General features: G+C 45.2%; 1 protein-coding gene across 4 annotated transcripts in view; it reads right to left on the bottom strand.

The window, feature by feature from the left end:
• Window positions 1-16,271, bottom strand: part of SFXN5 (sideroflexin 5) — a 112,993-nt gene that overhangs the window by 52,183 nt on the left and 44,539 nt on the right. For all 4 annotated transcript variants that reach the window (XM_058550954.1, XM_058550953.1, XM_058550951.1 and 1 more), the window contains exons 7-9: window positions 2,672-2,725; window positions 1,555-1,611; window positions 59-124 (exon numbers count right to left, since the gene is read on the bottom strand). In XM_058550954.1, the coding sequence (XP_058406937.1) occupies window positions 59-124; window positions 1,555-1,611; window positions 2,672-2,725 (177 nt within the window). The remainder of the gene's footprint in view (window positions 1-58; window positions 125-1,554; window positions 1,612-2,671; window positions 2,726-16,271) is intronic.

The raw sequence follows: 16,271 nt of genomic DNA, 5'->3' as shown, positions 1-16,271 counted from the left end.
TAGGGCAGCCACAGAGCAGCAGGACAGAGAGGAAGGTGGGGAGTGCGGGGTTACTCACAGCGATGGAGACGGCACTGATGACAGCTCCCAGGTAGCCCTGGATGAACTTGGACACAGGTGAAGGCTGGAAGACAGAGACAGAATCTCAGGCCCCCTGGGTGCACAAAGCTCCTACAATCCACCCTTGCAAACAGCCCCAGCCGGTAAGGGGCATTCCTGCCCACCAGCCTGGAGGGACAGGCGAGAAGGACGAAGATCCTCTGGAAACCAAAGGGATCCAGGCCACTCTCAGCGCAGTTCCATACATGGAAATACAAGGCAGTGATGTCCAGGGAGACGCCAAAGGGCCCCCTGCACTTTTGCCCTCTTCTAGAAAGGTCATTGGCAGACACTGCTGGCTGGAGGTAGAGAACAGCAAGAGCCAAATGGGCCATTTACAGCCAGGGCAAGCAGATCCAGTGGAGGAAGACTAAATGTTCCAAGTGGGCTGTTTGGCACCCAGAACACTTTCTAGGTGGAAATGGCAGTGTCAAGGCTGGCTACAGCCTGGCTGGCGCTCACAGCCCTTGTCAACCCATGCAGCAACCGGGCTTCCATGCCAACAGAAGACAGTTGCTCAATATTTCTATGGAAAAATATATCTCAACTTGCAACGTAGAAAACCAAGTAAGAGCTGAGGAACTTGCCTTTAACTACGCTATGATGGCAACTTGGGAGATGCTAGATTTAAGGTAAACAGGAGCCATCCAAGCAGAGACGTACATGTGTGAAGCATATGAGCAAGATGTGGGTTGAAGGTTTAGATGGGGGGAGGGGGGCGTCCCCAGAATAAAAGGCCCTGAAGTTCCTACCGCCCAGGCCAGCTCCTAACTGTCCCCGTCTTCCCCAAGGTTAGAAAATGCTCCAACTGTCTCCTCCCCAAACTGACAGCCCCCAAGGGGAGCTAGGCCCCTCCTTCCCTCTCACTGCCTTTGGATGGAAGTACAGGAGAATCAACCAGGAGGAGAGGCAGCCTTGCCAGCGAAGCAGGGGCCCAGTCCCTTCCTAGACAAGAGAATGGTAACAGGGCCTCCACCATGAGTTCGTGTCAGGAGTGCAGGGGACTTTGGGGAGGAGGTGCCAGTCCTCTCAGACCCCTCATCCCTCAAGAGCAGCCCTTCAGCTTTGCAGCCAACAGTCTAGGGGCACCAAGGCAGCTTCCAGGCAAGCCTGGAGGAAGCTTTAGGGGAATTCACTCCCCACGTGGCTGATCCTGTCCTCACCCAAGATCCAGGTATAAGAGCTGCCCAAGGAGAATTCTGAAGCCAGCAGAGAAAATGCCTTTCACCGCCCCCACCACACTCCAATTTTACGGGCCTTCTTCACTTTGTGTGAACAGCCCCTCCCCAGCGGGGCCCCACCTGAAGCGTTGGCAGTTTAAATAAGGTGCCTAGAGGGGGCAATGCTTAACCCAGAGGAGGCAGCCCCCAGTGGTGGCATGCCACACTGTAGGGAGGATGAGGGTCACCCCAGCCTGAACCCCACCACTGGGTGGTGGTGGTCTGTGGTGCTCACCTTGGTAGCATTACGGTTTGCATAGTTGACACAAGCGTTGTGGCTCTGGTTCAGCCACTGAAAGGCAATGGGGGAGAGGAGAAGTCAGGGAAGGCGTGGTCACCTGCCTGGAAGCCAGGCCTGGGCTGGGGAGGCCACGCCCCTCCAGAAAGATGTGGGTCTCTAGCTCATGGGGGTGCCACCCATCCCACAAGTTAGCATGACCAACCATCCCAGTTTGCCCAGGACTGTGCCAATTTTAGCACTGAAAGTCCCCAGTTCTGGGAACGCCCTCAGTACCTGGCAAACCAGGACGCTGGTCCTGCCTACCCCGCAGTCCATCCTGATCCAGAGACAGTACCTCTCCCGGGAATTATGGCATTCACTGCCCCAAACGGGCCCTGTGCCTTTGCCACATCATCCTTATTATATTACTTACTGGACAGAAGGTGGACATTTAGGCCCCTGGAATGATTGACAGCCCTGAACCTCTTTCAAAAATATCCAGCCCAGCGTCCTGCACCACCCGCAGCGCCCAGACACGGACACTTGGAGTTTTGTCCAGGGAAGACTGACATTTTCTCCCAAAGACAGACAGGTTTTTCTTCCTGCCTCTCCTTCTCTGCACAGACATGCACACAGAGCTTCAGTTGTTTTCAGAGAGCCACAACCAGGACTCTCTGCAAGAGCAGAGACCAGAGGCCGTGATGCTTCTTCATCTACCTCACTACCTTGGGGTCGGGAGTAGATTTATCATCCTCATAGATCTGGGTAAGGCTGATGTCAAAATGAGGCTATGGGCCTTGAAGTCACTGGCCACGGCACAAGCAGCCAAGGGGCAGAGTGGGCGGCCACCAACGAGCCATCCAGGCGGGGGCACCAGCCCAAGCCCTCACCACCTCCATGCAAAGGTTAGAGTGACACATAATGGCCTTAGATGTGGGCTGCTGGGGACCTGCTTAGCAGAGCCCCAAGTCCTGGGGTTTCCCCCAGTGGCTTCTGGGTTGGGGAGAGGTGGGAAGTGGGGTGACTTTCCCCGAGGGGCCTTGACGGGAGAGGAGACACTGGGGCAGGGAGTTGTACCCAGCACTTGTCGGGCCCTCCCTTCAGGAGCCCCTGTTTGCCAGGAGACTGTTACCTGCCAGAAGACAGTGGACGCCAGTGTCTGGTTGGGCAAGAGAAGACCGACCACCTACGAGAGAGAGAGGAGAGGCTGAAGAAGGCAAAGAAACACCCTACACTTTTGCAACGAAAAATGACGTGCCACAGAGCTGGATCTGCACACACTGCTGAGGACGATGTGTACATACAAACTGCGGCCCACAGCGAGATGATGTGCGATGAAAAGAAACCCAGGTGCAGAATTATATTACAGCATAATCCCATTTTTTTGAAGAAAAAAAATCTCATCATATATATCCACATACACAAACACACATACATAGCTATGTCTCCAAGCATGAAAAAACCTGTAGCACAGCCCGTAGCTGTCTCTGGAGGTCGGGTTACACAGTACTCTCTCACATTCTTGTTGAATATTTCTGTATTCTTTTTAACAGTGGACATATGTTGTTCCCATAATCAGTGGGCAAGGGAACAATAAAAACAAACAAGCAAACAAAAGGAACACCTTCACTTTCACTCAGCTAACCGGCTCCTTCACACCATGGCCATCCAACAGGATTTTTGTAAGGATTAAATAATCATTTCAAAAGCCTTAACTGCTTTACGAATATAAGTTGGGGGAATTTATATCTGTTATCTCGGAGCCCCCATGAAGCAAAGCCTACACCATGTTTAAGCTATTGAACAAAACACAGGTGTCTAATAAATATTTGTTAAATGAGTGAATGAATGAATGAATGAATGAACAAATACACTCACATGGTTAAGTATAGCTACATAGGTGTGGATCCATTATTCCCAAAGCTCAAATATTACCTGAGACCTAGACTCTCTGACTTTGTTTTTCTGGTTTAAGTCAAGATTAGTTGTCTGATCTTGACACTGGCCAAACCTTGGCCTTCAGGGACCCATGTGTGTCTCTCAAGTTCACCTTCTGAGTGCTTGTGTGCCAAATAACATCTACCACGTACCGCTGCATATGGAAGAAATGTGCACAACCATCCACATATTGACTTATTTATTATTCCTGTAGATAAAATGGCTCTTTGGCAAGAATTTCTGTCAGGAACAAGTATAAACATTCAATTCTATGTAGTAAATCAAATTCTAGACATCCTCAGCAGCATTAGTAAATCATGTTTTAAACATTAAAATGTTTTAAAACAGCAAACACACACACACACATTTATATTTATTGGCCCATATCAGTTTGAATAAAATTATATAATGTGACGCCATCCCATAGCTCCAATAAGGAATTATCCTATGAGATTTTCTCCCAAAAATGAGATCGCAATTCGATTTTTCTTTGCAAGTACAGCTTAGGACACTGGAGTGAGAATCAGGAGACCCTGGGTCTTAGCCTCAGCTCTGTCCCTGTGTGACCTCCAGCAGAAGACAATCCCCTTTGGGGTTCTGGCTTTCTTACCTATAGAGTGAAGGAGTTGACTGTGGAAGTCCTATCTCAGTTTAACATTCTATTCTCAGGTTCCAAGTAGTAGGTGTAAAGTCAATAGAGATAGCCCCCTTGTGAAGGGAACCCCCCTAGCCCTTGCTGAGAAGTATTGGGGGACCCAGGACCTCCTCCTAGTCATCCCCCAGTCAGGGGCCAGACCATAGAAGGAAGCTGAACCTAGAGAGGCCTGAAGCTGGGACTGGGGAGCGTGAGCCAGCGAGTGTGTGCGTGTGTGTGCACACCTGCACGTATGTGTCCTCACGTGCGTGTCTGACTGCCTCCCAAAGCCTGAGGAACGAAAGTTGCTCTCCACTGTTGGGAGCATATCATTCCCCACGATCTGCTGGTTTACATAACATGAGAGTGTTATGAACGACATTATCCCCTCCCCCTCCACCCCACTGCACCCCCTGAAATGGGCTTGGGCCACCAGGAGCGTCATAAGATACAGCCCCACGGGACTCACTGTATCTACCAGCTCTTGCCCAGGACATTCACTGCTCATTACGTCACAGGGTTCCCTTTATGAATCCTATAGGGGGAAATTTTTCTGGTCTCAGGGTCAGAAATTTATACTTCCAAACATCTGGTTTGCATCAGTCTTCCAGACACTGGGCATTTAACTGTGTCCCTCTTTGCACTGACTGTCAAGAAGCTCAGGCCAGATCTCCACGGCCCACATTTGCCAAGTGTATGGAAGTCACTGCAGGTATTTTCCACCCAAACTTCACTCCTGGCTTCATCTTATCTTTCCTTCCCTAAACTTCCTTTCGTCTCATTTTCATCTTCACCCGTTTTTTCTTATGGCACGCATTTTTTAAATATAATATCAGTTCTTTTCCAGAACAAACCACAGCCCTAAACTAAACTAGTACCCAGTTTAAACACACACACACATACACACACACACACACACACACACACACAGCTTGTAACCAATGAGCTTTTCACCTTGTTGGCCAACCCCGACCAGACTCCTGTCCCAACCTCCTGCCCTAACACGGGCCTGATGTCCATGCCAGGCACCTTGGACCCCTATGCTTTCTTAAAGAGATTGATTGATTGATTGATTGACTTTGCTAAGAATTTCCCTTCATATCACTTACCGTGATCCTTATTATAACTCTGGGGCTCAGACAAAATAGAGATTACTTTCTACATTTTGCAAATGGGGAAACTGAGGCTTAGAGAAATTCAGTGATCTGCCCAAGTCTTCATAGCAAGCTAGAGAAAGAGGTCTCCTGGCTTGAGGGCCCTGGCTCTGATTTTAGGGGCTCTTTCTCCAGCTCACCCCCTGAGCACAAAGGAAGAGCACACGCCATGCCCATTTCGAGCATCTTCTATGCACCAAGTTCCATGCTGCTCCCAGTGGAGAATGTTGGAAGAGAGGAATATATAGCACCTAACCACAGTAAACACAAAGACTGAACAGGAAAATGTAGAAGAATGTCCTCTATGACACCTGGGTGTGAAAATGACAAGATGGTCTCATGAGGTCCTAGGGTGTGTGTAAAGTTGGTAAATTCTAACATCTAAACAGGAGCTCAGGAAGGGAGAGGTCAGCGTGCTCTGGTTATCTGCTGAAGGAGGAGGAAAGATGGAGCTGAGGTGCGCACGCGCGCCTGTGTGTATGTGTGTGCACGTGCACGTGTGTGCTCACCAGAGCAGGAAGAGGTGCCAAGAGACTGGTCTCATTGAAGAAGGAGGTTTGGGAAATCAGCAGATGGGAGTCCAGGGAGGGTGAGGTTAGAAGGCAGCAGAACACCATGTTGCATTGCCCAAACGGGCCCAAGGGAGCCATTGCAGGCCGAGGCCAGGGGAACAGGGATCCTGCCTTCCAGGTCCTGCAGTCAGGCTGGCGGGGCCAGGAGCAGGCAGGTGCCAGCCCCATTCCCTATTAGGCAACACGCAGCACCATCTGCACAATCCCAGGAGCAAGAGCAGATATTTTATAACTTCCTTTTTTCTTTTTAAGTCTAAATTAAAAATAAATGTTCCTTCAGTTCTCAGATGTATATCTCTGGTACAACCTGCCCACATTCCCTCACGCTGCCCTTTCCAGAACATGGCAGGGGAAAGGAGGAAAGAGATGGATGGAGAGGGAGCCAGTCCACCCGGCTTCAATGCCAGTGGATTGCACCTCTTCCAAGAGGGAAATGCTTCAGGCGTGGCCGCGCAGACGAGTGGAGAGAGCCCAGAATGTGGCTGGTACCAGGGAAAGTGGAAGGAGAGCCAACAGCCAGAATTTCCAGCCCAGCCTCCACCCTATCTTGCTGCAGGACCTTGGCCAAATTGCACATCCTATCTTTGCTCCCATTTATAGTTCATACCATGACTGAGGTCCCCTCCACAGCTCCCGCCCCCGGCAGCTGTCCTCTTCGCACATCTATCTTTGCTGTTCCCCTTCCCCTAGGGTGGCCGGCCATGGGCCCTGGTGATTATCACTCAGGCTCTGAACGCAGGAAGAGCAGGGCTCAAACCCTGGTTCTAGTATTTACCAGCTGTGTGACCACAGGCAAGGTACTTGAGCTCTTTGCGCCTCCGTTGTTAAATGCGGATGACTCTGGTACCTCTCTGGATGGGGTGAGAGGAAGGAAGGCATGGAAAGAATTTGGCAGAGTGTCTGGCATGCAGCAAGTGCTCACTAGGTGCTGGGTGTTAGTATTGCTCCTCTCCTCCTATCTTGTTCTTTTCTAGTCTTTGCTGGTCTCTCCTTTCTCTGAACTCCACAGTCTGCATTACACAACCAAGCATCATCTCGTCCCCCATCTTGTCTTTGAACGCAAGCCTTATCCCTCAAAGGACAGTGAGCTCCTGAAGGTAGAGTCCCCCAAAGCACTCAGCACAAAGCTGGGCCCACACTACACACTGGAAGAACATCGCTAATTCACTATCAGGAACATCAATTAATTCTTGGTCAGAGAAGAGAGCTACGATGGATTGTGACAATGACCACCATCACTCATCTCTTCCTTACTCCTTTTATTAAAGCCTGAAATGCATGGGGGTGTTGGCCTTTGGAGAGGGGAGCAGATTGAGATTTTGGTCCTGATTCTTCACTCCTCCCTGCATCCATACCCTTGCCATGGGAGGAACGTATTTCCACGCCCTTGGTGTTGCTTGACCGTATGACTTGCACAGGCCAATGGCACATGGGAGGAGGTGGCAGTGTGTCAGTTCTCAGCCCAGGCTTCAGAGGCCTCACGTGTTTCTGCTGGCCCTCTTGTGCTTCTAACACTGCCATGAGGAGACCAAGCCCCGACTAGTGTCCTGGTCCAAGCAGGACGAGAGACATGGAGAGCAGAGTCTAGCCTGGCTCAGCTGACTCCCAGTTGACCCCAGCGAGACCTGCAGTGAGAGGCAGAACTGCCTCAGTCAAGCCCAGTCTAGACCAGTCAAACCCCAAGCAACCACAGATCCCCAAGAATAAATGCCAGCCATAATGCTGGCATTATGGCTGCCACTGAAATTTTGTGGATGTTTGTTACACAGCACTAGAGTAGCAATAGCTGATTAATACAGGGATTACACATATGAAGAGTGAATATGCTGTCCTTCCTGGTCCAAAATTCTGTACCATTACGAATGTACCTTGAATTATGTCTTCACTAGTGATGTTGGTTCCTGAGCAGCCTAGCTTATCAACCTACTCCACTTGGACCATTAGCCCAACTCTGGGACCGCCCTGGCCAGTCCAGGAAGAAGGGAAGTCTGTGCTTGAGCCTCGTCTCAGGACAGAATCAGGAATGGGGTCAATGGCACCCGTATGGCAACCAACTTACAAGAAAAATCACATCTTCACTTCAGGCCTCCTCCTTCAGAGTGTTCTAACCTCTGCAGAGAGATGAGGTCTCCATGTGGGAGAGTGGAGCCACCATATATCCCAGCCTGCTTAGCCAGAAGTAGGACGCGAACAGCTGAAGACAAGGACCGGGGAGCAGGGCCACTGGTCACAATTCTGTGTTCTGTGATATTGGGCCTCAGAAAGAGAGAGAGAACTGAGCAAACCCCACCCCCTTGGCTGCCGCCCATACAAAACTGACTCAAGTGATGGGAGAGAGAAGATTTTGTAAAAGTATGGAAAATCTGGAGAGGAAGCAGGGGGTGTGTCAAAACAACTGGGTGGTGACACTGAAGTCAGGGGAAGAAGACAGGGTACAGAATTATCCTGCTTGGCAACAATAACTGTCCTGCTCACCCTCCACCCTGTCTCTACTTGGCTAATCCCTCCTCATCCTCCAGGTTTCAGCTTAGTTGTCACTTCCTCCAGGAAGCCTTCCCTGACCCTCAAGATGAGGTTAGGTCCTGTCATATGCTCCCCCCACACACTGCCTGCCTTCTCTGCAGGAGTCATCTCAGTAGTAAGTATCTGTTCAAAGTCTGTCTTCCTCTAGCGCTTCCAGAAGCTTCAGGGGGGTGAGACCACATGACGTTCACTCCTCACGTACCTGGGAGTCCTCGCTGGTAAAGCACCAGGCCTTTGGCATCATACCCCTTTCCTCCACACTGACTCACTCAACTCTCACATGCTCCTCTTCATTTTCAAAAGACCTGCCATGGCCCAGTACTCAACAATTTGCTGGGTTTTTTTCCTTCCACTTTGTCTCCATCTTCTGATTTACGTGGCTAATGATCTGAAAAGTAACACTTCAGTGCATTAGGAGGGCTGCTATTTAAAGGATCTCAACCAGTTGAAGGAAATATCTTTTGTCAAATGAATGTTTGTCCCTGACTGGTCAATTCCAGCTTAACTGAGCAACACCTCTTGTATGGTGTAACTAGGCCAAAATGAATGGGTCCAGTTACAGTGGAGGTAGGCCAGCAGAAAAACTGGGATTGGGATTTAAAGGTGTGAAAAAGCAGGGTCTGGGATGAGGAGGGTTGAGAGATGTCAGAAAGGCCCTGGGACACAGCCAAATCTTCATGTGACATGAACCCTCTGTGGTCCACCCCCGTCTCCCCAGAGATGAAGTGACCCACATCAGCACCGTCTGAGAAATAGGGTTTCTAAGTCCATGTGATCATCTGTAGTGTTAAAATGAGAGGATTCGGAATAGAGTTCAAGCTCTGAATGTCCCAAGACAGAAATCTGGTGTGGACGTCATTAAGCCAAGGCCACTGGACTCCCTGACTGGATGATCCAGGTCTGCCCTCCTCAGTCTCCCAGCTGGATAGCGGGGATGGGGGCCTTGAGTTTTGAGAGCTCCAGAATGATAGGGGAGGGGGGGAGGACAGCAGTGTCACGGGAGCTCAGGACTAAAGAGGGAGGCACTGGTGCCACCTAGGAGAACCTCAGACCCACGAAAGAAACCCAGTTCCTGGCATCTGAAGCGTTACGGTGGCCACGGTTGCAGGGCACAGGCTGGCAGTTGGGGAAATGTAGAGAGGACAGCATGGGGGCCGGAACACCAGCCCTGCCTCTCCCCAGCCACACGTGCACGGAAAGGATGGTGCCGCACACCTCCTAGTGGAAACCTGGGAATAAAGCTGCCGACTATAAGAAGCAACTACTGTTGGTGGGGTTCTTGCAGAAAAGAACCCGAAGATGGGGAGCTGTGAACTGCACTAACCTCGGGAACAGCCTCCATGCCCTGGCTTAGCCGCCACGCTTATGTATAAATCAGGATCTCTTTGCCACACACCAAAGGGGGAAAAGTTCCCATCTTCAAATGTTAAGCTTAAAATAAGACGCTACATGGGTGCCAGTGGATCTGTGAAATGTGCTGACTAAACTGGCAGCAGCCTCTGGGAGAAAACCAGCTCGTTCCTCCTCAGCTCAGGGAGTGAGCAGGGTGGGGGTGGGGTTACTCTCAGGCGAGGCGGGAACAGCGTGGGGGTCAAGCAGGGATGCTCACCTGGGCAGGAGGCAATTTGGATGTTGCTTCCAGAAGCATCTCAGTCGAGGCACCTGCCAGCCTTCCTCTCCCCTTCCCTTTATCACTCAGGGACCCAGTTCCTAGCACATTCGCTGGCAACCCATTTCTATTTTGGTAAGCATTTTAGTGGCTCCTGCATGTGTATATTTCTTGCGCATTCTATCACACCAGGGGCTTCCCTAAGGTGTGGACTGGAACCCTCACTCCCCTTCAGACCAAGTGTTTGCTGAGATGTTGAGGGCTACCGGGCAACAGCGGGGCCATAGGGGAGCTGATGTGGCTGAGGGAGCCAGGCCTCGGGTGGAAGTGCCAGAAAAGCCACAGTGCTCCTCCAGACGAGACCAGGCAGGAGCTGGGGAGGGATGGGACTGACGAGTCCTCACGTTGCTTATCCACATCGAAGTGCCAAGACGGACGGCTACAGGTTCTCCACGGTCAACGGCTCCTCTCAGGACCTGGCCTCTGGGCCAGCTGTTCTGAATCCTGGGATATGAATATTGGCGGCTAGGAAGCGGGGCTAGGTGAGCGTTGTCATTTTGGCTCTGGCTGCCACTGACATCTGCTGGGAGATGTCCCAGGTCATGCTGCCCATTCTCCTCAATCAAGTGTCTGTACAGGACCTCAGAGGCCAGGCCATCCTATTCTCATACCCCACACATTTATTCACGGAGGGATGTCTGTCTGCCCCAGGCTGGGAGACGATTGGGCCTGAAAGGACATTCACAGCATCTGCTTCAGCAGTGGACCCCTGAACGGCAATGGAGTACATCAGCACCTAAGTTCCCAGGACGCCTACAAGGCCCTCATGACCCTGAAATGACTGACTTGTCTTGGGTAGGAAGAGGAGAGTAGGAAATTATGGAGTGTCCTCAATAACATCTTGTGGACTAGAGATGGTGCTGGCATCCCCTGGGTTAGCTAGTTCATCCTATTTGATGGTAGCCATTAATTCTGCAAGGGTCTACTTGGCCTCTTATGGGGAAACGAGTCCAAAATTCAGCTTCTCTGGTTTGGCAAAGAGAAGATACTGCTAAATGATATACCTTTGTTTTTTCAAGCATTGATGGAATATTTATAAAAATTATTATGGCAGATTCTTGTTTGCCTACCTATTAACCATTCTTCCCTTGTTTCTTACTAACAGAATCCCTATAATTGGGGATTGACTATTTTTCCAGCTGAATTCTATTCTAATCTAACAGCAGTTGTAAGACTTCGAAGAAGGCTCTTAAAGGGAATTGACTCAGTTTGGAGGTACATCCCTTTACTCCTCCCTCCTTTCTCCTCCCAGTAATGTGGATGTGATGGCTGGAACTCCAACAGCCATGTTGGGTTATGATGTGATTCTGATGATAGAAACCAGCACTGAGAATGGTGTAGAAAAATGGAAGTCTGGGTTCCTGACAGTATTATGGGGATCTAACTATCACTAAACTTCTTTGCCATGAGAGAGCAATAAATTATTCCGTTTAAGCCACTGTTACTTTGAATTTTTTTATATGCAGATAGTCCTAATCCTAACTGATATAATCATATACTATGCCACAAACACAACCACCAGACGTTGCAAATGGCAGAACTGTAGAGGTCACTCTCTCTAAAAATAGATAAACTAGAAAATAATAACAAAAGAATACATTTTTTAAAACCCAACCACTTGGGATTTAAAATGTGTTCTTCTATCTAATCAATTAAAGAGGATTCAAAACTATAGTTTCAAACTTAATTAGAGGATAAAAACATAGATCACTAAATATGAAAACATGTTAGATAAAGCCAGGTATTGGATATACTCAGAAGCAAATTCACAGCCGTAACCACTTTTATTAGAAAGAAAGAATGAGAATAAATTAATTAAGCATTCAAGGCAAAAAGTAAAAAAACCAACCACAAACAAACCAAAGAAAAGAGGAAAAAAGGATAAAACAAAAACAAAAGCAGAAATGAACAAATTAGAAAACGAGAACAGAAGAACTGATAAATACACCCAAGAGCCGATTCCTCGACACAACTCTCACAAATCCAGTTGTTTTAATAAAGGAGATGGAGGTGGGAAGTAGAGACAAGACTCAAAGTCAATCCAAGGAAAGATCATTATATTTAAAAACACCAATATTTTAAACTTTTCTACAACAAAGACACCAGAGAGTAAAGGGAAAGTAGCTGGGAGAAGAGATTTGCAATATATATAATTCAAAGGATTAGTATCCAAAATATATAAAGAACTCTTACAATCAATTAGGAGAATACAGCCAGTGGAAGCATGGACAAAGGAGGTGAAGAGGTAATTCACAGAAGAGGAAATATAAATGGCCAATAAATAGATGAAGAGAAGCACAATCTTTTTGGTGTTCAGGGAAATAAAAATTAAAACTATAATGAGATGTTATTCTTCTCCTATCAGATTGGCAAAAAACACTAAAAATGTGAATACCAGAGTTACAAAGTTGTGTGAAATATCGACTTTCTGAAGGAAATTTGGCAATTGCTATGAAAAATTTAAATGTGCATAGACATTTATGGAGCAAATTCACTTTCTAGACTGGGCCTTTGAGAAGTCCTCATACTTGTGCAAAAAGAGCTTTACAAGGATTTTCCACAGCACGGTTATTTTAATAACAAATAATCAGAAACAACCTAAATGCCTCACTAGGGGAGAGAATACTACTCAGCAGGAAAAACGAATGAATGAAGCAGGTCTTTATGTAAGCAAAATCCAAGTGTAATAAGCTAATTGTAGATAAATAAGTATATTGTTATATATACATATGTATATATATATATTTTGTGTGTGTGTGTGTGTGTGAGGAGGACTAGCCCTGAGCTAACATCCGATGCTAATCCTCCCCCTTTTTCTTGAGGAAGAGTGGCCCAGAGCTAACATCCGTGCCCATCTTCCTCTGCTTTATATGGGATGCCGCCACAGCATGGCTTACTAAGCGGTGCGTTGGTGCACGCCCAGGATCCAAACCTGCAAACACCGGGCCGACCGCAGCGGAGTGCGCGCACTTAACCACTTATGCCACCAGGCCAGCCCCTATATTGTTATATTTTTAATGAAAAAAGTACAAAACAAAAAAAAAGGTTTATATGATGATTCATACGTATGTAAATGTCTAGAAAAAAACCTGAAATTTCACACCAAACTTCTAACAGAGGTTACTTCCGGGAGCAGATTTAGGGTTGAGGGTTGTCAGAGGAACTTTTACTTTTTTTTGTATTGTTTTAATTCTGAGCTGAGAGGATATATTCAGGTATTACTTGTATAACTTTTAAAATATTCTTTAAAACATTCTTGGTTGTATTTTTGAATTCCAAAGCATATATTCATGAAGTACTTGTATAATTTTACAAAATATACGGAGAAGATTTTTTTTTAATCCTGAGGATATTTCTGAAGAACTCCAAAGGTAAAGAGAAAAACACGAAAGGATCCTAACGGGAGGGAAGAGGTTACCTATAAAGGAAAAGAGAATCTGGCCAACTATTGTTCATGTACGAGGGAAAAAAAGACATTTCCAGATATGCAAGGACTCAGAAAATGTATTGCCCACACATTCTGAGTATTATTCAAAGAAGTATTCTAGCCAAACATAGGAAACACACACACATAAAGCCTAAATAATTGTGAGGTTTAATACAGGTGTTAAGCAAGGATTCAAAAACCTGATGAGATTCCAAATTATTTCCAAAATCTTGGCAGGTGTGTGGGTGAAATAGTAGAGAGCAGAGTAAAATAGAATGCTAAAAGTCTCTTCCTTTGTGGGTAGGGTTGAGGAGGTCATATTTATTATTCAATTATTGATATGGATAAGGTAAACATAACGGAACCTTTCTGTAAAATATTACAGACGAATGATAATTAGAGAGAATTAGGATGCTCCCCTTTCAAACTACTTAAGAAACCAAAAGGACCAATGAAAACAATCACTTTAGTACAAATCAGGAAAAGAAATGGAAACAATAATAAAGCTTAATAAACAAACTAACAAACCAACCACTTGATGGCTGGGATAAGTGGTCACAACAACCAGCTGCAGAATAAATATGAATGGATTCCCTTTATTATTAAAGACAGAATTGCTCAAACTGGGTAAAAAAGTAGAATTCAGCTAAATTTTTTCTACAACAGACATATAATACAAAATGACACAGAAATTAAATGTCACTCTGATCTAAAGCTGTAGGCAATGATTTACAAAGAAAATAAACAAAACAGGAATAGAAATATTAATACAAGATGAGGTAGAATTCAAGACAATATTCAATGAGACAGGGATATTTCAAGTGTACGTGTGTGTGTGTGAAAGAGAGAGAGAGAGAGAATATGACATCAAGAAGATAAAACTGTCATGCACACATCATTACATTGAAATACATCCAGCAACAACTCCAAGAAATGCTCGGAAATTAAACACACACAATTATGGCTGCAAACTTATAATCCTCTCTCAGAATATTTCAGAACAACGTAGGAGCTTCAGGGAAACTACATAAGGATAGAGATGTGAATAATACTCACTCTATATATTTATATATATTTAAATATATATATAAAATGAAATAGTTCAAGCATACAGAAAAAGTATAGAGGATAACATGATGAGCATCCACGTTTTGTCAAATCTTATAGTTTTGTCAAATTTTTGTGAAAATTTTGCCTTTTTGAAAGATGAAACACTACAAATGCAAATGAAGCACTCCTGTTCTGCTACAGCCTACGGCCTTCTCTCTCTCTCCACAGGTAAACAGCACCGTGAGTCTGTTGCTAATTGTTCCCATGAATGTTTTTATGGACACATGAAAAATGTACCCATAAACTATACATAATATTGCTGTGCATATTTTTAAACATTATATAAATGACATCAGGCAGTATTTTTTTCATTCGACATTGTTTCTGGGATTTATCCATATTGATAAATGTAGCCCCTGTTCATTACTTTCTTTCCTGTGTTAAGTATTCCATTGTATGACTAAACCACGACGTATTTATCCATTTTCTTGTTGAGGGACATTTCAGTGGCTTCTAGTTTTTTGCTATTATAAACAATGCTGCAAATATTTTCTTTTCATATTTAAATGTGTTTTTGTGTTTGAGGTGAGATCTAGCTTTCTTTCTTTTCCATCTAGGTAGCCAACTGTCTTAGCACCATTCATTAGATGGTCCATCCTTTCTGCCCACTGATTTGTAATGTCGTCTTGGTCAAAGATCAAGTTTCCATATGGGCATGGGCATGTTTCCAGGCTTTCTATTCTGTCCCATCAATCTATTTGCTTATCCCTGTACCAAAACCAAACTATCTTATAATATTTGGTAGGATGAGTCCTCTCCTATCACTTTATTCTTGAAAAGTATCCTGGCTGTTCTTGGCCCTTAGCTTGTTCATATAATTTTTAGCATCAACTTGTCAAGTTCCATGAAAAATCCTGCTCAGATTTTGAATATAGATTTTAAAGAAAATTAATACTTGATTGATACCTTGATTATAACGAGTCTTCCCATCCAAGATGATATATCTCTCCATTTATTTAGATCTCCAGCATCCTTCAATAAAGTTTTATAAGTTTTTCCATAGAGGTCTTGCAATCTTTTCTTGATTTTATTTTCATGTACCTTATAGTTTTAAGTGCTATCGTAAATGTGATCTTTTTTTTTTTAAATCATGTTCTAGATGTTTGTTATAGGATTATAGGCATACAACAAAATTTTTGTATAACTCTTACATCTAGAAATCTTTTAAAATAGTAGTTCCAATAGTTTGCCTATTCTCATAGATAATTTTGTTTCTTCCTTTCCAATCCTAATACTAGTTATTTATTTTTCCATGTCTTACTGTACTTGCCAGTCTCCTAGGAAAATGTAGGATAGAGGAAGCATTTTCAGGCATTCTTACCCTGTCCCAGACATTAATAATTTACCTTTATATGTTTCATCTTTAAGAATGGTGCTTGCTATGTGGTTGGGATTTTTTTCTCTTTTTTCTAAAATTATAAATGTAGTTATGTTTTATTTTATCAAATGATTTTTTTGTATCTACTGAGATGATCATGTTTCTCTTTCAATTTGTTAATGTGATGAATTACAGTAATACATTCTTTAATAATATCACTCTTGGTAAAAATTATTTGATTATGATATATTTTAACGCATTGCTGGATTCAATTTGCTATTATTTCATTTAGACTATTTAAACGTAATCTCATAAGGGATATTGGCCTATAATTTTCTTTTTTTTTTTTTAATTTTATTTATTTATTTTCCCCCAAAGCCCCAGTAG

The sequence above is a fragment of the Diceros bicornis genome, chromosome 12 (assembly GCF_020826845.1).
Source record: "Diceros bicornis minor isolate mBicDic1 chromosome 12, mDicBic1.mat.cur, whole genome shotgun sequence".
NCBI lineage: Eukaryota > Metazoa > Chordata > Mammalia > Perissodactyla > Rhinocerotidae > Diceros > Diceros bicornis.
This window is presented reverse-complemented; position numbering and strand designations above follow the sequence as displayed.